At 40.5% G+C, this 24,477-nt stretch overlaps 1 protein-coding gene across 1 annotated transcript in view; it reads left to right on the forward strand.

Moving 5' to 3' along the window:
• The first annotated feature begins 461 nt into the window (after positions 1-461).
• The window catches only part of TBC1D9 (TBC1 domain family member 9), a 103,080-nt gene continuing 79,064 nt past the window's right edge, over positions 462-24,477 (forward strand). The window contains exon 1 of the mRNA XM_082838522.1: positions 462-631. Within this exon, the coding sequence (XP_082694648.1) occupies positions 502-631 (130 nt within the window). The 5' untranslated portion in view covers positions 462-501. The remainder of the gene's footprint in view (positions 632-24,477) is intronic.

Below are 24,477 nucleotides of genomic sequence, written 5' to 3' on the forward strand. Positions count from 1 at the left end.
GGAGGCGGCCCGGACCCTGGGTGGGCGCTGAGGGAGCAGCCGCGTCCCAGCCCAGCTCTGCCCGACCCGCGGGGTCGAATCAGCTGGCGGCGCCCGCAGCCCTGCTCGGGGCCGAGCCGGATCCCGGGACTGAGCCACACCACTTCCTCCTTCTCCCGCTCCCCTTCCTTCTCCTCCTCCCGCCGCCGTGGGCCCCGGCCGGGCTGCGGAGCGTAGAGCCTGGGCGTCTGCGGCCGCGGGCTCGCGGAAGGCGGCGGCGCCGGGGAGAGGATGCTGCTCGCGGTGCCCGCGTCCTCGCCATCCTCCCCGGCCGCCCGCGGGGGCTTTGTTGTGACCCGGGCGCCGCGGGCCGCCCCCTGGTGAAGTCGCTCTCCGCCGCCGCACCTAGCTGGCGGGCTGGCGAGCGGACGGGCGGGCGCGCGTGTGCCCGGGAGTGCGCGCCGGTGCGCGCGGGACCCGACCTGCCGCCCCATTGTGCGTGCGCCCTCGGCGCCCAGGAACATGTGGGTGAACCCCGAAGAGGTGCTGCTGGCCAACGCGCTGTGGATCACGGAGAGGGCCAACCCCTACTTCATCCTGCAGCGGAGGAAGGGGCATGCGGGCGATGGAGGCGGCGGCGGCGGACTGGCGGGTAAGGATCCGCGGCCGGTCTCTGCGGGAGGGGGGCCGGGAGCTGCGGCGCCGCCCGCCGCCCTGGGCTGCGGGCACCCGAGAGACGCCGCCCTGTCCCTTGGGGCTAGGCGACCCGCCCGCTTTGCTGCGTGGAAAGCATCAGGAGTCGTAATTTTCAGACTGAAAGAGATGCTTCTTTTCTCACCCTGTCAGGCGATGGGGCCCTTCATGTACCGGGCGCCCCATAAGTGGGTGATGTTTATGATAATGGAGATGAGTGAGTCTGGGGAGGGGGGAGCATCAGTCCTTAGGAATTGAATGCGGTACTTCCCCTCTCCCCCTTTTAAAAAATACTGCTTTCTGTATGGACAAGAGAGGGGAAGGGCGGTTAATTTTTACTTGATTCTCTTTTGGTAATGGCAGGATCAGGTATAAAATGCTCTTTTGTTTCCAGGGAAGCAATCAGTAAGGAGCTGGTGTGGTCATTTCCTATGTTAGTTACGCCTGAAGAGAAAAGGAAAAAGGAAGGAAAAGGAATTTTGTTGTTGTTGTTGCATCTAATTAGGCATAACAAAGCAAGTTGTCTGGTTATAAAAAGAATCAGAAGTATAACTGCATATTAATCATTTTTAACTCAGTCTCTTCCCCAAACCCCCTCACAAGGTATTGTTAATATTGTAACTATTACCAAAACCATGCCATATCATTCCACATGGTAAAATCAGATGCCTATCCCAAGTAGTGCCATATTAGAAAGGTCTTCTTTTATTAAGTAACTAGTTTGCATGGTGGGAGATGACAGATAATCTTGAACTCATACCATACTAGAGAAATTGGACCTTCCCCTCTCCCTCGTGGTTAGAATGAACAGAACTGGGATGCTTTTTAGAACGAAAAAGTTAGCAGAAGGAACAGGAGAGGTTTAACCAGGAAAGATATTGTAGAAAAGAGATGAACCTTGACCTCTGCAGAGTTCAGAATATATCCCTCACCAGGAGCTTGCATGCTAGGTAAATTGGTGCTTTCAAAATGCCCTGCTATGAACTCAAAATTCTTGATATAGTGTGTATGTAGTTGTGATTCTAATTTATGAACTAGTTTTCTCGAGTAAAATTCAAGTGTCACACTGTACAGCACCTACTAGTTTGCTTGCACATCAGGGCGCCTCTAGATAATCTGATTTTTCTGCACTTTTTCTACCATAAAAGAAGGGAATCTGCAGAGCTCTAGACTGTGTTCCAGAAATTCTGATTAGTGGCCTAGAATCAGTATTTTCCAGTTCATTTTGTAGAAGTTGTCTAACTATGTACATTAATATGTAACTTGCATATCTAATATTGGTATCAGCCCAGATTGTCCTTTAAGTCTAAAGCAACAATGTAGAGTAGATAGTTTCTTGTATTAACAAAGAACATTTCCTGCCTGGAGATAACCCTTCCCACACCGTCAACTACTAAGTATTTGTTTTCTAGAGTCATTTGCAATAGGTTATAAAAAATAAGAGATGCAGAGCCTTCTTTTTCTAGTTAACTTTTTTATTGCATTCCTACTGACTCTTAGAGCTGTAATTAACTGCAGTCCATTTGGAATCTCATCATCGATGACTTATTTCAGATAAACTTAGCTTCTGAATTGAGAAATCATAGCTATTGCACTTATCGCTAGAATAATTGAAATCATTGAAATGAGTAAAAATATTCCTGCCAACAAAGGCTATTTTCAGCCAACGTAGGAAAAATGTTTGCTCAGATTGGTTGGTACCACATCAAATGTATGAGGGGCATTTTAGAAATCCTTGTACAATGTACAGTATATTCTAATTCTAATGTGGGCTCATTCATGCATTCATTAACTCACTATATCATTTAAAATATTGGTTGGTAACTTCTAAAGTGCCCGTGTCATGAAGCTCACAGCCTAGCAGGAGAAGACAGATGTGGATAAAATTATCCTATAAATTAATATAAAATCTCCATTCTGAAGGGTCCCAGCAGAAAACAGAATCCAACCTAGTTCAAGTGAAGAGAATTTAGTGAAAAGACAACTTAGATGAAGGCAGGGTTCCCAGGACCAGTGAAAGGCACAGCAGTGGAGAGCTGTTATAGGTGGCAGGAATGATGCTGCTGGAAGGGTTTGGGCCTCCAGAGAAGCAGCCACCCCTAGGAACACAGACCACAGCAAAAGAGGGGGGGGAGGACATGTCCGACTTCTCTCTTCTCCTCACCTCCCAGCTTCTGCCGTTGCCTCTCCTCTGTGGAACCCAGTAGAAGCTGGCTGGATGGACTGTCCTGGTGATCTAGTGCCTAGGGATCAGCCTCCCAGGGGTGGAACTGGGAGGTGGGGACAAACTGAGAATGACCAGCACTAATGTCAAAAGGAGACGTTACCCCATTCCAGGTAGGGGTAGGTGCAAGGAAGGATTCCCTGTAGAAGAGACCTGGAGCTGAGAACTGAAGAAAGAAAAAGATTGGCCTGTGAGGAGAGGAGGGAAGAGCAGGTGTTGGGTATCCTTTATTGGAGATCTTCTGGAAGATCTCAGGACCTTTATATAATGTGCATTATCTGGACCAGTGCACCATCGTCCACTCATCGAATGGATTACGGATGAGTGGGAAACCCACTCATTGTGAACTGGTCAGGAGTGCTCAATGGTTCACAGTGCTTGTGAACCCTTATAGATTATTACAGCATATTGAGTATAGTTCCCTGTACTATACAGTAGGTCCTTGTTAGTTATCTATTTTATATTTAGTAGTGTTTATATGTTAATTCCAAACTCCTAAGTTATCCCTGCCCCCCTTTCCGCTTTGGTAGCCATAAGTTTGTTTTCTATTGTGAGTCTATTTCTGTGAGTCTATTTCAGTTTTGTAAACAAGTTTTGTAAATAAGGTGTTAGCACAAAAGCTGTAAAAAGATAATGGGCCTCAATGAGGATGCTTGCCACCCCGCCCCGCCACCCCCGCCCCCCCCCCCCCCCCCCCGCCGCTTTTCAAGCTATTCTCTTTTTGATTGCAGGCAATATACATGGGTGTTGACACAATGAAGTTTTTTTGTTTAATTGTAGATGCATTTGATTTATTTATTAACCCCCTTTAACTGAGATTTCGTACACATACAAAAAAGTGCTCAAAATAGAGATGCAGAGTGCAGTGACTTATCACAAGTAACACCTTGCAACCAACACCTTGTAACCAACACGAGGATAAAAATTGGAAGGAACACTGCCAGTACCCTAGAATCCTCTCTTGTGACCCTCTCCCAATCACTACTCATCCTTGCCCAAAGGTAAAAAACAGAAAACCTGTCCTGATGTTTTTTGGTAAACATTTCCTCACTTTTCTTTACAGTTTTTCCCACAAAGCGCCTATCTCTAAACACAGTATTTTGGTTTCGCCTGTCTTTTTGAGCAAGGAATGACTGGAATAATGGAGTATGTATTCACATGTGTCTGGATTCTTTGCTTTGTGATATTTATGAATGTTGTTGCTTGTGGCTGTAGTTTTTTCATTTCCCTATGCTGTGCGGAAAACTATTATATGAGTATAGCACAATCATTTATCCGCATTTATCCACTGTTTTGTTGGGGGACCTTGGATGGTCCATTTGGGGTCTATGGATAAGGTGGCTGTCATCACTCTTGTTTGTGTTTCTTGGTGCCTGTGGACATGCATTTCTGTTTGGTCTGTACCCAGGAGAGGAATTGCTAGCTCATAGGTTATGTGTATCATCAACTTTAGTAGATAATACCAAACTGGTTTCCAAAGTAGTTGTACCAACATACTCCCACCCACAACATATGGGAATTTCCCTTGCTCCTTATCCTTGCCAACATTGTCAGTCTTTGTAATTTTAGCCTTTCTGGTGGTTTTGCAGCAATATCACATTGTGGAGTTAATTTGCTTTTTCCTTATTGATGAGGTTGAGCATTTTTTCATGTTTATTGGCCATTTGCAATATTTTGTGACATGGTTGTTCAAGTCTCTTGTCCCCTTTGTCATTGGGTTGTTTGTCTTCTTCTTACTGATTTGTAGGTATTTTAAAATATATTCTGGATGTGAGCTCACTGTTGGTCATACGTGTGGCACAATCTTCATTCTGTTGCTTGCCTATTCACTGTCTTAAGGATGAAAAGAGGTTCTTAATTTTAATAACCAAGTCCTTTACAGATTCCGTTTTCCTTTATGGTTAGTGTTTCATTGTGTTCTGTTCAATAAGTCTTTTCCTACTCTGAGGTTATAAACATAGTCTTCTATATTTTTTTCTAGAAACTTCTCAGTTTTAACCCCCAAATTTATATTTACAATTCACTGGGAATTAATTTTTGCATATTGTGTGAGATGGGGTTAAAGTTTTAAATTAAAATAATTTATGGACCTCCAGTTATTCCAGCATAATTTACTGGTAAGTCCATTCTGTTCCCACTGCCCTATGGGGCTACCTTGTTCATAGTTCAAGTGTCCCAATATGTGTTTGGGCTCTCTAGTCTATTCCTTTTGTCTATGAGAATATTTTTGCACCAATACCACACTGTAGTTTTATAATAGGAGTTTATATTCATTAGATCAAGTCCTCTTATTTTGTTCTTTAAGAGTTTCTTGTCTAGTCTCTGTCTTTTACATTTATGCAACATTTTAGAATCAGCTTATTAAGTTCCACCAAAACAAAACAACAGCAACAACAAAGACTTAAACTGTTGGGATTTTGATTGCGATCACATTGCGTTTATTAATAAATTTGGGCAAAATTAATATCTTTATAATATTGAATCTTCTGGTCCATGAACATGGTATATGCCTCTATTTATTTAGAGCTTTCAAAATTTCTTTCAGTGATGTTCCATAGTTTTGTCTGTAAACATCTTTCACACCTTGTATTGGATTTATTCCTAGGTATTTTTTTTACTCTGCTGTATATTGTTTCCGTTTTAAAATTTTATTTTCGAATTCTTTTTTTGCTAACCTATAGAAATATAACTTTAAAAATTGACTTTGTATCCAGAGCCTAGCTAACTTATGAAATGAATTCTAGTAATTTATCTGTAGATTCTTATGTATTTTTTATATACACAATCATATCATCTGAGAAATTTGTTTTTTTTTCTAATCTTTATGCTTAAAAATTTTTTCTTTGTCATTTTGCACAGGCAGATTGTACAGTGTTGAATGGAAGTGCTGATAGTACATATCCTTTTCCCTTTTGAGGTCTCGAAAGACTTTCAACATTTATCATTTGTTTATCAACTATGGTGATTTTTGTAGATTTTTTTTTAATTGAAGTATAGTTGGTTTACAATGTTGTGTTAGTTTCAGGTGTACAGCAAAGTGATTCAGTTTTATATATATATATATATATATATATATATATATATATTCTTTTTCAGATTCTTTTCCCTTATAGATTATTATAGGATATTTAGTATAGTTCCCTGTACTATACAGTAGGTCCTTGTTATCCCTAAGTTATCCCATAAGTTTGTTTTCTATTGTGAGTCTATTTCTGTGAGTCTATTTCAGTTTTGTAAATAAGTTCATTTGTGTCATTTTTTTGGATTCCACATGTAAGTGATATCATATGATATTTGTCTTTCTCTGTCTGACTTATTTAACTTGCTATGATAATCTCTAGGTCCATGCATGTTGCTGCGAATGGTATTATTTCATTCTTTTTGTAGCTGAGTAATACTCCATTGTATACATGTACCACATCTTCTTCATCCATTCATCTGTTGATGGACATTTAGGTTGCTCCCATGTCTTGGCTATTGTAAATAGTGCTGCAATGAACATTGAGGTGCATGTATCTTTTCAAATTATAGTTTTCTCCAGATACATGCCCAGGAGTGGACCATATGGTCTACTGGATCATATGGTAACTCTATTTTTAGTTTTTTAAGGAATCTCCATACTATTCTCCACAATGGCTGCACCATGTAGATAATTTTTTTTTTCATTTAAAGGGAATTCTTATCCCTAGTTTGCTAAAAGTTTTTAATTATATATGGCTCCTGAATTGTTTCACATGCTTTTCTATATCTATTAAAGTAATCGTATGATTTTTTTCTCTTTTATTCTGTTAGTGTGGTGACATATTAACTGATTTTCAGGTGTTAAATCAAACTTGTATATATAAAATAATCCAACTTGGCTGTGACATGTTATTGGGTTTTTTTATGTGTTTATTTAATATCACTTGCTAATCTTTTATTTAAGATTTTTGCACCCTGATAAATTAGTAGAATTTTCCTATAATTTTTGTTTTTCACAATATCCTTGTCAAATTTTGGTATCAAGATTATACTGGCCTTAAAAATAAGTTGTGGAGTGCTCACTCTTTGTTCTGTTTTCTGGAAGACTTTGTGTGATAGCAGTATTGTTTCACCTTGACACATTGGCAAAACTCACAGGTGAAGTTATCTGGCCTTGAAGTGTTGTTTGTGGGTTTGTTGAATGGTATGACAGCTATTCAAATGTTTAAAATTTTTCTTTTACTGTCAGTTTTATAAGTTGCTTATTTCTAGGATTTATCTTTTTCATCCTAGATCTTCAAATATATTGGCATAAATTTGTTAATGACATTCTCATATTTTTAATGTCTGTAGGATGTACAGTGATAGCCCCCTTTTTTATTCCTGACATTGGTTATTTGTGCCTTCTCTTTCTTAATCGGTCTTTCTAGGAATTTATGAGTTTTGTAAAGAATCAGCTTCTAGACCTGTTGACCTTTTCTGTTTACATTTATTTTCTACTTCATTAATATCTACCATTTATTATTTCCTTCTTTCTGTTTTCTTTGAGTATACACTTATTTTTCTAGCTTTTGAAAATGATATTAGTTCATTGATATTCAGCCTTATTTTCTAGTATATTTATTCTAGATAATTTTTCCCTCTAAGCATGGCTTTACCTGCACTTCACAGCTAAGTTTTGATATATAGTGTTTTGGTGGTTATTTCACTCAAAATAGTTTTTTTCCATTCTGATCATTTTTTGCATGTTATCTTGAGTTATTTAGATATATAGTTCTTAAGTTTCAAACATTTTGGTATTTATTTTACTGCAGTTAGAAACCATAACCATATTTATATGATTTCAGTGCTTTGAAATTTAGTAAGATTTGTTTTATTCCCTGTTGATGGTCAATTTTTGTAAATGTTACACGTTGTGCTTGAGAAGAATAATGTGCCTTGCAGTTGCTGGATAAATGCTTTATTTATGTTCAGTGGTTAACTCTGCTGCTTGTGTTCAATTCTTCCACCATAATTGTGGTTTTGACTATTTGTCCTTGTAGTACTTCCAATTTTTTTTTATATGTTTTAAGGCTGTATCATTAGGAATATATACATTTGTAATTGTAATATATTTCTGGTGAATTGAACATTTTATCATGAAATGTTTGTATCTCCAGAATTGCTCTTTGCCTCATCATTATAGTTGTAGCAGATTTATTTGGCTAATGTTTGTATGGTTATCTTTTTCATAATTTTACTCTCAACCTTTCTGTATCCCTCTATCTATCTGTCTATCTCTATATGTGTGTGTGTGTGTGTGTGTGTGTGTGTGTGTGTGTGTGTGTGTGTATACATATATATTTTTAAAATTCATTTTTGGCTGTGCCGCAGGGCATGTGGGATCTTAGTTCCCTGACCAGGGATTGAACCCAGGCCCCCTGCATTGGAAGCACGGAGTATTAACCACTGGACCACCAGGGAAGTCCCTGTATCCTTATATTAGATGTCTTTTATAAGTAGTAGATGGTTGATTTTTTTTTCTTAATCCAGTTTGAAAATCTTCACCTTCTAATTGGATTATTTAGTCAATGTACACGTGACTTGGGTTTAAATTGACTATCTTATTAAGTGCTTTCTACTTTTTCTATTGGCTCTATGTTCTTTTTATTTGCCTTCCTTCCTTGCCTTTTGGTAGCATACGGGTTTTGGGGGTTTTGTTTTATTTTAATGCTTACATTTTTAAGCCTCCATTAGCTAGAAGTTTTTTGTTAATTAATTTATTTATTTTTGGCTGCGTTGGGTCTTTGTTGCTAAGCATGAGCTTTGTCTGGTTGTGGCGAGTGGGGGCCACTGTTCATTGCGGTGCGCGGGCTTCTCATTGCGGTGGCTTCTCTTATTGCAGAGCATGGGCTCTAGGCGCGCAGGCTTCAGTAGTTGTGGCACACGGGCTCAGTAGTTGTGGCTCGTGGGCTCTAGAGCGCAGGCTCAGTAGTTGTGGCACACGGGCTTAGTTGCTCCGTGGCATGTGGGATCTTCCCGGACCAGGGCTCGAACCCGTGTCCCCTGCATTGGCAGGCGGATTCTTAACCACTGCGCCACCAGGGAAGTCCAGCTAGAAGTTTTATATTCATTTCTCTATTCTTTTAGTAGTTACTATGGAGATCATAATGCCTTCTTGACTTAAAATATATTGTTAATTGGTATTTTCATTTATTAAACATTTTTTTAATTGATACTTTTAATCTCTTCCCAGATAATGCAAGGGCCTTGGCTACTTTAACTCCATTTACCCCTCATCCCAACCCCACGCCCTCCATTCATATGCCATGGCTGTAATGTATTTTAATTTTTTATATATTTTCCACACAAGAGCATATATATAATTACTACTATTTTTTAAAGTCTGTATTCAGTTAGACTTCCACATATGTTTACCATTTTTATTGTTCTTTCCTCTTCTCTGCTCTTTTTTCTAGAATCATTTTTCTACTGCCTGTAAAACATCCTTTACTCTTTCCCTTAGTGAGAGCCTACTGTTGACAGATTTTCTCAGCTTTTTTATGTCTGAAAATGTCTTCATTATGCTTTCATTCTTGAAGTACATTTTTGTTTTGAATGGTTGGCAGTTAATTTTTTAAAGCATGGTTAAGATATTGTTCCATTGTCTTCTGATTTGCATTCTCTCTCTCTCTCTCTCTTTTCTGGAGCAGTAAACTGTCACTCTGAATTATTGCTTCTGTGTAATAATATGTCTTTTTCTCCAGCTGCTTTTAAGGTTTTCTCTTTGACCTTGGTTTCCTGCGGTTTTACTATGATCCAGCTATTTGTGGATTTTAAAAAACCCTGCATGGGGTGGTAGGACTTTTTTGATCTATTGTTCATTGGCTTTGTAAACTTCATCCAATGGCTCTTCAAATATTGCTCTTACCCCATTCTCTTAGTCTTCCTTTCTGGAACTCCAATTACATGTATGTTAGACATCATTGTATCTTCTATGTCTGTTACCTTCTGATTTTTACTTGCTTCATTTTGGTTATTTTCTTCTGATTTGTGTTCCAATTCACTATCTATTTAACTGTATTTAGTCTGTATAAGCCTACCCATTCTTAATTACTTTTCAAGTCTAAGATTTCCATTTGGTTCATTTTTATAATTTCCAGTTATCTGTCAGAACTCTTCATTTTTAAAATCATTCTTGAGCATGGCAAGCATAGTTATTTTAAAGTCCCTTTGAACTGCAATATCTTCAGCCCATGTGGGTCTATTCTATTGTCTGTCGTTTCTCCTAGTTTTCATTAATGCTATTATATCATCCTGTATGCCTGGTTACTTTTCATTACGTAGGGACATTGTACTTCTACTTTGCAAAAGTAATCTGAAATAGAAGACAGTGTAGCAGAGAATTTTTTTCTGCCAGTGCAAACCAAAATCACTTTATTTTTAGGTATTGATATATTTCAAAACTGAGCTCTAACATGGGTGGTTTTGCCTACTTAAGATTCACACTTATGATTAGGTTGTAGATCTCTAAGGTCTCAACCCAAAGAGAGAGGAGCATCATTACTTTCCTGCCTCTTTGCCGACACTGATTGCTACCCTTGTCATTCCAGTTTCTGATTCTGTTAAAAGCACATCCAGACTCTCAGCCACTCAGTGGCCCCTTTGGGAAGAAGCAAATGCCTCCCCAAATAATAGTTTCCTTCCAAGTAGGGCTCTTGTCTCTGAACCACTTTCCCAGGTGAAGTAATTTATCTCTTTTTAATTCTTTGATATTTTATTTTATTTTATTTTATTTATTTTATTTTTTTTGCGGTACGCGGGCCTCTCACTGTTGCGGCCTCTCCCATTGCGGAGCACAGGCTCCGGACGCGCAGGCCCAGTGGCCATGGCTCACGGGCCCAGCCACCCCGCAGCATGTGGGATCTTCCCGGATTGGGGCACGAGCCTGCGTCCCCTGCATCGGCAGGCGGACTCTCTACCACTGCGCCACCAGGGAAGCCCTCTTTGATATTTTAAAGTACATTTTTGTCCCATTTGTATAGTTGTCCTCAGTAGCAGATAGTCGTGCAGATTACCTTGTATGCCATTATAAAGTGGTGCTACTATTATCTCCATTTCATAGGAAAGGAAAGTAAGGCATTAAAGAGATGGAGTGATTTGCCACAGATCACACAGCTAATAAGTGGGGGCCTATTTGACTTTGTATTTATTTTTCTTTACAAGACTAATTATAGTGACATAGGTTAACTTCATTTTCCTCACTATCCCCCTTGAGAATCTAATAAAAGCAATTGACTCTACCTCCCTAAGAATGAAAACACTGAAAAATTTTACATACAACTTTAGGAGCTTCGTGGATCCTGGCGAATTAGAATATGGGTGCTTTAAGTTAGAGGACATCACCAAGAGATTGAGACAATTTCTCATTACCCAAAGTCAAAAGCTGTTCTGTTAGAAATGTTTGAGTACCAACTGTGTTTGGAAGGCTGCACTTTATAAAGATATAAAAGAAAGAAAAGGCAAGTTTCTCTTGCTGAGCTATTACTAACCAGCGATCAAACCTGGATGAATAGGGACTTCCCTGGTGGTCCAGTGGTTAAGATTCCATGCTCCCAATGCAGGGGGCCTGAGTTCAATCCCTGGTCAGGGAACTAGATCCCACATGCTGCAGCTGAGACCCAGAGCAGCCAAATAAATAAATTAAATAAATATTAAAAAAAAAACCTGGATGAATAAATTTGGGAGAGCTAAAAACATAGGCATGGGGATGATACAAGTACAGACTAAGACTGTATCAGAATATTTTGATCGGAGATTTAGCAGTGGACTGTCCAGGAAATGGACTTTTTGCACCACATGGAGACCATCACTACTAGGGAAACATGACATTTGATAAAGGAAGGCAGTTAAGAAGCAGTAAACATAGGGAAAGCTTCCCCTTTCCTGCCTAAAGGCAGGAAATAAATTCTCCTTTTGCTAGAGACAGACTCTTATCAGCCCAGAGGCAGCACCAGAGGACTCTGCAAACAAACCTTGTTAAACTATCCCTTATCTTCCTAGTTAAGTAAGATGAGGACTACCTAACCCTAGTTGGATTATACCCCTAGCCCAAAGCCCTTTGTTTTGACAATTCTTCACAAATATAATTGTTTCTTTGTCTAAAAGGTCTAAGAGTTTCCTCCTTTGGCCACTTCTTTGGGTCTTCATTCTCTTGTGAAGACTCCTGCGTGCAGGTACAGATTCACTACGATTTGTATGCTTTTCTCCTGTTAGTCTGTCTTTGTCAGTTTAATTTTCAAACCCAGCCGGAGAGTCAAAGAGGGTGGACGAAAACTTCCTCCCTACACCAAAGAACTCCCAGGAGTGAGAGAGACAACAAAGCGATGTTCTAGAAGGCCTCCTGTTTTTAGGGTAAATGCATTCATCTTGCCAATTTGCAAGTTTTTCTTTTAAATTTATTTTATTTATTTTTATTTTTGGCTGTGTTGTGTCTTCATTGCTGTGCGCGGGCTTTCTCTAGTTGCGGCAAGTGGGGTCTACTCATTGTGGTGCGCGGGCTTCTCATTGCGGTGGTTTCTCGTTGCGGAGCACAGGCTCTGGGCGCGTAGGCTTCGGCAGTTGTGGCTCATGGGCTCCAGTAGTTGTGGCTCGTGGGCTCTAGAGCTCAGGCTCAGTAGTTGTGGTGCACGGGCTTAGTTGCTCCGCGGTATGTGGGATCTTCCCAGACCAGGGCTCGAACCCGTGTTCCCTGCATTGGCAGGCGGATTCTCAACCACTGCACCATCAGGGAAGCCCCCAATTTCCAAGTATTAATGAAATTGCTCTTAGTTGCACTTAGCAGTTAACATTTTTCTTTGTAGATTAATTATGTATAAAAGCCAGTACAATGTGTGTTAGTTCCTAGTGGAACCTAATGTTATAACTGTGTGTTGTCGTGAGCAGTGATCTATAGTTCTGTATGGGGTTGGCTCATATACTTACTTAATAAGCAAGTGCTGCTGGCGAGAAGCATGGTTAGACAAAAGCAGATGTTGCTTACTTGTCCATGAACTCCTCCCCCTCTGCTTCTTATTATCACCCTCAAGAGGATTTTGTCCACAGAATGATTTAGTCACCCATTCCAATTTGTCTTGAGACTTTACGTTATTCTACACAAAAAGCTGTAAGAATGAATACATGTAATTTGTGTAGGATTTGAGATGGCTTTTGACATCTTCCGGGTGTTTGTAAACTGATCTCCAAAAGTAGGAAAGAGAAAATTTACTCCAAGCCTCCTTTTCAGAAAGTTGAGGAGTTGAGGCTGACTTCCTGTTCTAGGGACATGGCGTATGTTTTCTGCCTTACCATCATCACACGCAGAGGGGACACACTTTATTATTTATTTATTTTTTTATTGGAGTATAGTTGATTTACAATGTTGTATTACTTTCTGCTATACAGCACAGTGAATCAGTTATACGTATACATATTTCCACTCTTTTTTAGATTCTTTTCCCATATAGGCCATTACAGAATATTGAGGTAGAGTCCCCTGTGCTATACAGTAGGTCCTTATTAGTTATCTGTTTTATATATAGTAGTGCGTATATGTCAATCCCAATCTCCCAATTTATCCCTCCTTCCCTTTCTACTCTGGTAACTGTAAGATTGTTTTCTACATCTGTAAGTCTATTTCTGTTTTGTAAATAAGGTCACTTGTAACATTTTTTTAAGATTTCACATGTAAGTGATATCATATATTTGTCCTTCCCTGTCTGACTTGCTTCACTCAGCATGACGATCTCTAGGTGAGGGGAACCACTTTACGAAGAGATCGGGTTTTAAATTGTGGGATGGTTCCCAGGCCTGCACACAAAAACCTGTTTTGTAGTTGTGTCCAAATCAGGAATTTGTCACTTGGAACTGAGCAGATTGTAATGCTGACGGCTGTGGTGGGTACCACCTCTGGGCTGGGCCTGGGTCTCAGGCTAAGCCCAGGCATGCTTCCTGGCACCCTGAGTGCGCCAAATGCTACAGGCAAATTGGGAAGCCACAAGGTTGCTCTTCTCACTACTTCTTTTGTGTTCTCTACCCCTTCACAGGGCTCTAGTCTTTTTCAGCCCTTCCCTTCGTAAACATACAACTGGAGTCAGAACCTGATTCAAATCCCAGCCCCATCTGTTACCAAGAGATGTGATTTAGGAAGTGTCTCTTCCTTTTCTGAGCTTGATTTCCTTATATAATATGGCTTAATCACCTTTCAGCACCAGGAGTGAGGATTCTGTGAGATGAGTGATGTAAAATACAGGAAACACAAGGACCCCTTCATAGATGATGGCCCATCATTGTTCTCCAATCGCTGATGGTCTCTATTAGGTGTAAGGAGGCCATTGGCTCTGAGTAATAAACACCGGTGTGTGAGCAGCTCAAGTCTTACGGAGACATTGCATTTTTAAAAGGTGCTGATATAGCAAATGGTTATCTGTCTGAGGTTTAGGCGGCTTAAAAAAAGTTAAGTGAATACTCAGGCTTTTTGGTGAAGGGAATTTTTGATAAGCAACTTTATTTATTTTTAAACATCTTTATTGGCGTATAATTGCTTTACAATGGTGTGTTAGTTCCTGCATTATAACAAAGTGAATCAGCCATACATATACATATATCCCCATAACCCCTCCCTCTTGTGTCTCCCTCCCACCCTCCCTATCCCACCCCTCTAGGTGGTCACAAAGCACTGAGCTGATCTCCCTGTGCTATTCGGCTGCTTCTCACTAGCTATCTACCTTACATTTGGTAGTGTATATATGTCAATGCTACTCTCTCACTTTGTCCCAGCTTACCATTCCCCTCCTGTGTCCTCAGGTCCATTCTCTACATCTGCGTCTTTATTCTTATCCTGCCCCTAGGTTCTTCAGAACCATTTTTTTTTTTATAGATTCCATATATATGTGTTAGCGTACGGTATTTGTTTTTCTCTTTCTGACTTACTTCACTCTGTATGACAGACTGTAGGTCCATCCACCTCACTACAAATAACTCAATTTCGTTTCTTTTTATGGCTGAGTAATATTCCATTGTATATATTACCCCATCTTCTTTTTCCATTCATCAGTCACTGGACACTTAGGTTGCTTCCATGTCCTGGCTATTGTAAATAGTGCTGCAATGAACATAGTGGTACATGACTCTTTTTGAATTATGGTTTTCTCAGGATATATGCCCAGTAGTGGGATTGCTGGGTCGTATAGTAGTTCTATTTTTAGTTTTTTAAGGAACCTCCCTACGGTTCTCCGTAGTGGCTGTATCAATTTACATTCCTACGAACAGTGCCAGAGGGTTTCCTTTTCTCCACACCCTCTCCAGCATTTACTGTTTGTAGATTTTTTGACGATGACCTTTCTGATGGGTGTGAGGTGATTCCTCATTGTGGTGTTGATTTGCATTTCTCTAATGATGAGTGATGTTGAGCATCCTTTCATGTGTTTGTTGGCAATCTGTATATCTTCTTTGGAGAAATGTCTGTTTAGGTCTTCTGCCTACTTTTGAATTGGGTTGTTTGTGTTTTTGATATTGAGCTGTGTGAACTGCTTGTATATTTTGGAGATTGAGCAGCAACTTTAAATCATTCTACCTGCATACCTCCCTCCCTCCTTCCCTTCCTTCCTGGGGATGCACATTTTGAAAGCTCTGCCAGGAAACACAGACCTCTCTCTCTCCCTCTCTCCTCCCTTCCTCTCTCCTGGCGTCAGTGACTCCGTGGCAAACTGGGGCCACCAGGGAGAGGACCGGGGTGGGAGGAAGGGGAGGGGCCACCTTTTCCTTATCTTTCTGTATATTGTTGTATGTAAAGATGCATGGTTAGTCATTCAGAAATTTGTAATTTAGAAATGTCGTCACTTAATAGTTAGGTAAACCAGAGAACTTATAAAGAAATCATTGACCCACTCTCCCCTTTGCTTTGTTTCCCTTTCCTGTCAGGGGATGTGTTCAGAGGACAGCCAGTCATTTTTCAAGTCATTCTGCAATTGCCTCTGGCTTCTGGTTTGCTCCAAATGGCATTTCACAGGGTGCTGTTGCTTATTTACACTTGCTTTCAGGGAGCCAGGGTTCCTTGACTGTGGGATCCAATCAAGAGCTCCATTAAGGTCCTCCTAACTCTCCAGGGGAGATCTGGGTTGGAAACTTTCATTGGGATGAATCAAGTCTTCTACTTTCTGTTTGAGCCCAAGGAGCACAAGGCGAGGTGAATAACTATCCAGCCCCTGAGGTGAGGTCTGTGAAATGCATGCCCACCTTCCAGCTCCATTATTCTAGGCTTGCTGGGCAAGTATTTGCTAGAGGGAAGGTCAAGTAGAACATTAAGGATTTGATCTGTGTTTACCCTCGAAACAGAAAAGGTGAACTCTTGTTTTTCTCATTTCTTTTTTTCTAGATTCCTTGCCTTTAATATTTCTTACTAAGGAAACTCTTTACGTTTCAGTAGTACAAATGAATTTTTTAAATCTTTGTGTTAACCTAGGAACCAAAGCAGTCTCTAATAAAAGTAAGCAGGCCTTAACAGATTTACATTTGGACTTTTTAATTAAAGCTTTTAAAGAAGAAGTCATTAATCTTTTGTTTACTCCATTGGCATTTTATAATATTTGCATATCTATTACTATAATGAATAATGTAAAGTACATTATTTCTAAAAGCATCTTTGTAATAATTTTCAAATCTGTGTGGTCTAAAGGCTAATTTTCAAAGTCGTTGTTGTGGTCATTATTTTATTAATGCTTGATTGTATATATTTTCTATTATTTTTACAATTAATATAGAGTATAAAGACAGAGGAGCTAACATTTGCTGAAATTCTTCTGTGGTTCAGGCATTCTGCTGAGAACTTTTCACACATCACTAATTTGATTTTCATAACAACCCTGTAGGTTAGTTATTCTTTCCTCTGTTATAGATGAGGAAACTGCCTGCTGGAAAAGTTTAGTTTCTTACTTGAGGAGACCCTGCTAGTAACAGACAGAGCTTGGATTTATACTTAGGTTTGTCTGCATTTGGAAAGATAAAAGGATAAAAAGGGAGATAAAGAAAAAGGAGAGGGCTTCCCTGGTGGCGCAGTGGCAGTGGTTGAGAGTCTGCCTGCCGATGCAGGGGACACGGGTTCGTGCCCTGGTCCGGGAAGATCCCACATGCCGCGGAGCGGCTGGGCCCGTGAGCCATGGCCGCTGAGCCTGCGCGTCCGGAGCCTGTGCTCCGCAACGGGAGAGGCCACAACAGTGAAAGGCCCGCGTACCGCAAAAAAAAAAATAAAAAAGAAAAAGGAGAGAGGAAGATGAAATTGGAATGCACCCTTTGGAAAGCCAAAGGAAACTGAGGCAAAGTCAGTCCCAGTCTTAGAAATGCAACCTTGAGCGTGGAAATGAAGGGGAGAGGCAGAGCCAGGTGTGGTATCACTGGCTGGTGGCTGTCATGGTTACAGCTAGCTGTATGCCAGGGAGGAAGCTTGAAAACTCTCTCTGGATTTTCCTAAAAAAGGTCTTCAAACTTTCCCCATATCCAGCCTTCTAGTTAAGCTGTCTTTGGGACCATGATATAGAGCCATTCCAAGGTATACAACTTAGAGAGCATTGAACCTCCGGATGGAGGACCAGGGAAGGAAAAGGCCTGTTTGTGTGGATATTGCACAAAGAAAACCAATATCCATGTTTACTGTGTGGGAGGTCAATCTCAAAAAGATTACGGCTACCAAAGGAGGAAAAATGTATATTTGACATACACTATTGATTTTTATTAATGTAATCTGTGTCAAATGTCATAAGATTTTTTTGAATTTAGTGTCTTCTTCTTTTTTCTTTGTGGATATAAAAATACTGAGTTTTTTATAGGATTGTTTTAATAGTTTGGCTCCCCAAACTATTTTTTTTCTTTTAAAGATACGGTAGAAGAAAGGGGGATTTCAGGTCTTTGAACGACCTGAAATTATATACAAGATTTATGGGAATTCATTAGGAAGGTGTATTTTTCTGGAGCTGAGGCTCCACCTCTTTCATTGGCTCCTTAAAGTGGATTATGAATCAAAAAAATGAAGAGCCAATACTCTAAGGTCTTACCTTTCTCAACTCTGAATTTTCTACCAAAGTGATTTTTCAGGAATTCATTGCTATTCCTTGCAGCAGGATCATTATAACTTGTAAAAGTCAGGTAATTTTGTTAGCCTTCTGACCAGTTAAAGATGTTCAGTTTGCTATATAGTGTTTAAGCAATAGAAATGTATCGCTGCCTGAATACAATGATAAAAATGTTAGTGCTTCTTTCTTTCTTTTTTTAAATTTTTATTGGAGTATAGTTGATTTACAATGTTGTGTTAGTGGTTCTTTCTTACTCTTATCCTGATACCCATGTATGTGGCCCTTCAACTATACTTCTCAGTTTCTCGTTGTGGGGAAGACCCTAGAAGTGTGTGTGTGTGTGTGTAGAGGGGGGGAAGAAGAGAAGGAACAGGGTCTAGATAAGCCAGGGGAGGGTCTTGCCTTAGTCTAAGGACTGATGTTGCCCCAGCTGCTCCCCTCCTTACAGATGATTCCATCAGGGAGCCCTCCCTGGGATGCTCTGTAATGTAGAGCATACAACTCTGACAACTAAATCCTCTGGTTCTTCCTTGTTAATTCTCCTTCCCTACAGGAGAATGGAGAGAATAATTGGGTCCAAATACAGAACAGTGAGTAGGCATTTCCCTTTTGCACTATAAAATTCAGCTATCATATAATTTACAAGATGTGGACACAACCTAAGTGTTTGCAAACTGATGAATGGATAAAGAAGATGTGATTTATATATACAATGGAATACTACTCAGCCGTAAAAAAGAATGAAATTTTGCCACTTGTAACAACATGGATAGATTTGGAAGGTATTATGCTAAGTGCAATAAGTCAGACAGAGAAAGACAAACACTGTATGATATCACTTAAATGTAGAATCTAAAAAATAAAACAAACTAGTGAATATAGCAAAAAAGAAACATACAGATAAAGAGAACAACCTAGCGGTTAGCAGTGGGAGAGGGAAGGATGAGATAGGGGTAGGGAACTAAGAGGTACAAACGACTATGTATAAAGTAAATAAGATACAAGGATATATTGTACAACACAGGGAATATAGCCAACATTTTATAATAACTGTAAATGAAATATAACCTTTAAAATTCGTGACTCATTATGTTGTACACCTAAAACTTATATAATACTGTACATCAGCTACATACACCTCAATAAAAATAAATAAATCAAATCAATTTCAGCAGTTCTGATAGGATGCTATGGCTAACCATTACAGATCGTGCACTCCACTCCACTTATTAAATGATCGCCAGGGTATTGACCCTCAGGCTAGGAACTGCAAACTCCTCTTCCTTCCTATTCTCTATTTTGCAAAAGAACCATCTCTGGTCTCTCAAATAGGGCCCTGCTTGGGTGTAACCTGTGAGCTTTAGGAAGAGGGTGCCATATGCCCTCTGACTTTCACCCATTAATCTGCTCTCACCTGTTTATGCGCCCACTGTCCCCTCCCCCGTCATTGTTTCCTTGATAAAAGTCAGTGTTCCTCTCTTCTGACAACTCCCATCCTCATGGCAGATTCCATGGAGTCGTCATAAAGGCACCACGTGCTTTTGCTTTTGAAAAGAGTCATACATTTATGGGCTGTTCTTTTCAGAGCCCTGCTGTTCTTGTTCTTATGATTCCAATTTCAGGGAGTACCCCATGACTTTTCATAACTTCAGTAGCTTGTGTTGTACCCTTGATAGAAATATCTGTGATGAATTATGATCTGTCTCTCCTTTCTTGGTGCCAGTAAAAACTTTGGCTAGCAGAGGACACCTCTTTCTTTTATATTTTCTGTGGACGTTTCAGTTTGTCACAGGGACTGAATGCAATTGGATGTTACAGCTGTACTTAACTTTAGCATGTGTGCTTTTAACGGCCGCTTGCAGATTTCTATTTCTGTGTGCTTGTAACCCATGTTTTTTTAAAGTTTAGATGAACACAGGGATTTTATAAAGTCCTGAAATGAATTCATTTTTGCCTTGCGCTTACTCTCCAACTAGATCTTTGTCTTACAGAATCCAATTCCTGCACAGAACGGGAGAGAGTATTTTCAAAAAGCTTTGTAAATGGGAACAATCATCTGTGAAAGGGCCTTGGAAGTGTCCTTCAAATAGAACGTTAATGTCAAAGAGGGTATCTGTTCCTTTTGAAGATCATGTATGGCAGATAGAGTTTGATGAAAAGAAATTCTATATTGTCTTTTATTATAAATTATATTTGGGGTGAAGGAGTTTAAACATTTCCGGTGGTTGTTATCTTAAAGGACTTTCTGGAATGGAAGGAGACCCAGCAATGCCATGGTTTTTAACTTCTTTGAGACTGGTTTTCAACTGAAAATGGACATGGCTCCCCCTACCCGTAAGGGCCAAATGAGATGCTGAAAGTCCTTTGAAAGCCAGAAGTGTCAGGTTTAATATGGTATTAGGATTCCGTGTTTCCAAATGAAGTCCTCTCTTGTCAGAGTATCATCCGTCTACCCAGCAAAACCGGGAACAACCCAATGACAGTATCAGAAGTCTACTGGGCAGCTATCGGCTTAGTGGTAGCACGTACCAAGTAAAAATGGTGTGTAAATAAAACGGCCTCGCCCACAAGGAGCAGGTGTTCACTGAAAGAAGGAAGGAAAGAATGAGAAGAAGAAAAGGAAGGAGAGAGGGAGGGAGAGATGGAGGAAGAAAGAGAAAAGGAAAAAGAAGAGAAGAGAAAGGAAAAGAAAAATGTTTTGTTACAGTAACTGTCTGGGATGGTAAATTGTCAGGTCCTTAGTTTTTTAAATCTAGGTGAAACTGACTATTTCTTTGGAAGTAGTTTAATACCTTACTTTACATCAATCACAGAGTTAAAAATAAGCGTAGGTAGTTCCAAGTACTTTGAGATTTCATGTACCTTTGGATTCCATGTACCTTGTTACAATTTCATTACAGGATAATCCAAGTAGGAAACAGAGAAAGCCTGCCTAACTGTTCTTGGGGGGCCTTTTGCCCAGGTACAGTCAGAGGAATCTGGCTTTATGGAAATGAGTGCAAATTGAGGTAAAAAGAATTTGATGTTGCTTAGTTTAAGGTAGTAGGGTTTTGTGCTGAAATTAAGAGGGAAAACAAAGATCCAGGCGTTAAGAGGTATCAGATCTACAATCCCTAACAACCCCTGAAGGATCTAGAAAACCCTCTCTCTGAAAGACATTTCTTTGGAAACTTTTTCTTATTTTCCCGGGCAAGTCTGGTCCTGACACCAGCTAAATAAAGGAGGGATTAGTACCTGGATATTTAATAACTCCTGGCATTTAAAATTCAAATAATTATTTTTGAAGGGATTGAGGAAGGAGGGAAGAGGGCTACTGTCTATATTGTAAAGGGCAATTTTTTAAAACATTAAACATTTAGGAATATTCTTCATTGCACAAAGAACTATCTTTTCCCAAATATTATGAAACTCCTAGCCCTTTCAGTCTATCTTTTTTTCTTTCCAGCTTTGATGCAGATGTAGTTTATGTTTATAGAGATACATTTCATTTCTATGAACAATGATTGTAGTTTTTTTAAAGTACCATGTGATAAATGGAAACTGGCACTTGGCCCCAATCTCAGGGGGACAATAGGGAGTGGTGAGGACCAGGGCAAATTGGGGAGTCCATGCCCTATCGAAATACCTAGTCACAGGCCAATATTTACATTGCAATTGTATTGTATGGTGTCACCCTGATGCATATTGTTATAATTTATAAATATATACTGTCAGTTGAATTGTGTCAGTAGGGATGTTCATTCCCTTATATTCGTTCAGCATGTTTGAAATTAGCTCCAAAGTGCTACGGATTTTAATAATCACACTTTCCACAGAGAAGTGGTTTTCTGGTAACAGGAATGGGATTCTGGGGCTTGGTGGAGTGTTGTGTCCTGTGTCCTGTGGTATAAACAATTCTGGAAAGACTTGAGTTCTGTGTCGAAACCAGTTTTAACTGGTAATGGTGTGTGTGGCTGATTTTACATGACCAAGACCAGATTCCATTTCAGCTAATTAAATAAGCACTCAGTGAGATGAGAAATGAGCAGTGTTTGTTTTGGACTAGGAGAACATGGGTGAATAAATGATAACAATGTCCTAATTGGGAAAGGTGTTCTGGTTTCCTCAAAGTCTTCTTGTGTTTGAGACTACCTTACATTAATGTCTAGTTATTAAGGCAGAATGTGGTTGCACATTTCAACATATTTGCAACTGAACAAAGGTACTGTTAATGTTTGATTTTCTTTACAAACAAGACCTATGACAGGTGTCTGATAGGGAAGTCAGCCAGAGAAGATTAAGGTATAATTTACCCCATCCCTCTAAATCCCATTCCCCTTTAACCCATTACGTATTATATATTATTCATACATTTATCAATACTCTTGAGTTTATATTTTCAGCTGGTACTACCTCTCGGGACAGCAGTCAAGTGTTTAAGAATGTAGACTTGTGGTTAAGAGCGTGGCTTTGGAGCCACTACCTGAGCAGGTCCTACACAGGGCACTGTGCACTTAGAAAAATGCATCCCTTCTGAGCTGTGCCACTGCGAAGACAGCCCCCAGGGCAGAGCTGGGGCTACATTTCAGCCCCACCCATCTCTCTTATCCAGGTACTTTTATGCAAAGCACGAACAGCTCAGAGATCTAGAATAGCCCCGTATTTGAGTTTGAAACTCGCATGTCACTTCCAAGCTGGTGTGGTTTGGGGCAAATGGTGTTTCCCTACCTCACACTTCTCATCTGTAAGGTGAGGATGAAAGTACTGCCTATATATTGGAGTTGTCTATATTTATAGATGGAAAGTGTTGAGAACAGCCATCAGAACCTAGTAAGAGCTCAGTATGCCATGGTGCTCGATATAAGGAGTGAGAGTGGGGAGGTTCAACCTATGGCATTTGGCTCCATTCGTATTGGGTGATGGTTTCTATTAGCTGGAAGAGGTGGAAACTCAAAGTACTCTTGCTTCTTACTGGATTCAGCCTTGAGGTCCAATGCACCAGTTAAGGAACAGTTTCACTTCACAGTGTAGTGGGAAGAGAAGAGGATTTGGAATAAGTTGGCCTGGCTTCGAGTCCCAACTCTACTAACTTCATGTTTACATGTAGGTATAAGGCGAGAAAAATAATACCTACCTTGGATTTTCGCCAAGATCAGCGAGTAATCTTGAGAGCACTGAAGCGCTCTACAGATGTTTAGTTTAGTTTTACTACGGGATTGCATAGGGTTTTAGACCAAGTGTTCCTTCCGCAAGACAGGCACCAGCTTGCAAACCATTTACTCTTTTGTGAATCAGTCGTTTCAGTGGTTTCAAAGAAGAAAATTTCTGGATTTTGGCAGTGAGATTCCTCATAATAGTGACCTTCCTTAATAATAACAATACGTGACACCAGTGGAGCGCTTACTGAGAGTCTGGCACTCTCATTTGACCATCACAGTGACCCCAATAAGTAGCACTTAACATTATCTTCATTTTGCGGAGGAGGGTTCTGAGCCTAAGGTCACACACACAGCCAGTAAGTGCTTTGAGCTGGTGGTGTGTGAGCCCAGGGTAGCCTGCCTTGAGTCCACCTGCTTCAGCACTCTGCAGCCAACTTCCCTTTCCCCATTGCATTTCCCCCTCAAAAGCTAGTTTAAGTGGCCCCACGGTCTGCGTAAGAATGTGGCTGACCCTCTTTGGATAAAGGGCAGGTGTTGGTATCATTTAACTTGAGTTCATTGAGGATAGACAAGTAATGCCTGACTGATTGCATAGAATAGCAGCTCGGAACATATGCAGGGTGGACAGTGGTTGTTCCAGCAGTAGGAAGGGCTGTCTGCAGTGTTCTCCATGTTGGGGTGGGGAGCACCGACCGTTCACATGCGCCCCTTGTGGTGCTCAGCTGCTTAGCATTGTTTCGGTGGCCTTGGGGTGCGAGCAGATGCGTGTCCTGTTTCTTGTTGCTATCTCGGTGCCATCAGATCCATTCTTTGTCAGGGTATCTGACATCTGATTTCCTCTGGTTCCAGCAGTTAGAGGGAAGGGCTTTTTCCTGACTAGGTGATCTTGGTCTCAGAGTGGCCAGCTTGCACACACCAGACTGTAGTTGAGACGTTAATCACTGGAGTGGTCTGACGATGACCCTTGCAGGCTTACTAGTCACATCCTGGACTGAAGTTGAACCTCAAGCGTAAAGCTCTGTGAAGTTATGGGAAGAGACCAAGTGGGTGGAGGTTTTTGCTACCTAACTAGGAGTCCACGTGGGGGAAGACATGATCCCTGCCACTCACTATTACCCAAATTTTTAGCCCCAGAGAGGCCACGACAAAATGTCTGGATGAGTCGGTCTTGATATCCCTCCAAAACAGAGTGCCTGCTCAGATCCAAATGAAATAATTGCTCAAAGGGGATTTTCACCAAGGAGCGTAGCAAGGGAGAAAACCCTGTTGCATCATTATTTCTATTTTGAAAACCAAGAGGAAGGAGAGAACAGCCTGTTAAATGGAACTGAAATTATCATCTCCCTGGTGTCATATTGGGCTCTTGGCTGTTGTGATGGACAAGCTGAACTTTGGGGGT

The sequence above is a fragment of the Leucopleurus acutus genome (assembly GCF_964270905.1).
Source record: "Leucopleurus acutus genome assembly, chromosome: 4".
Taxonomy (NCBI): domain Eukaryota; kingdom Metazoa; phylum Chordata; class Mammalia; order Artiodactyla; family Delphinidae; genus Leucopleurus; species Leucopleurus acutus.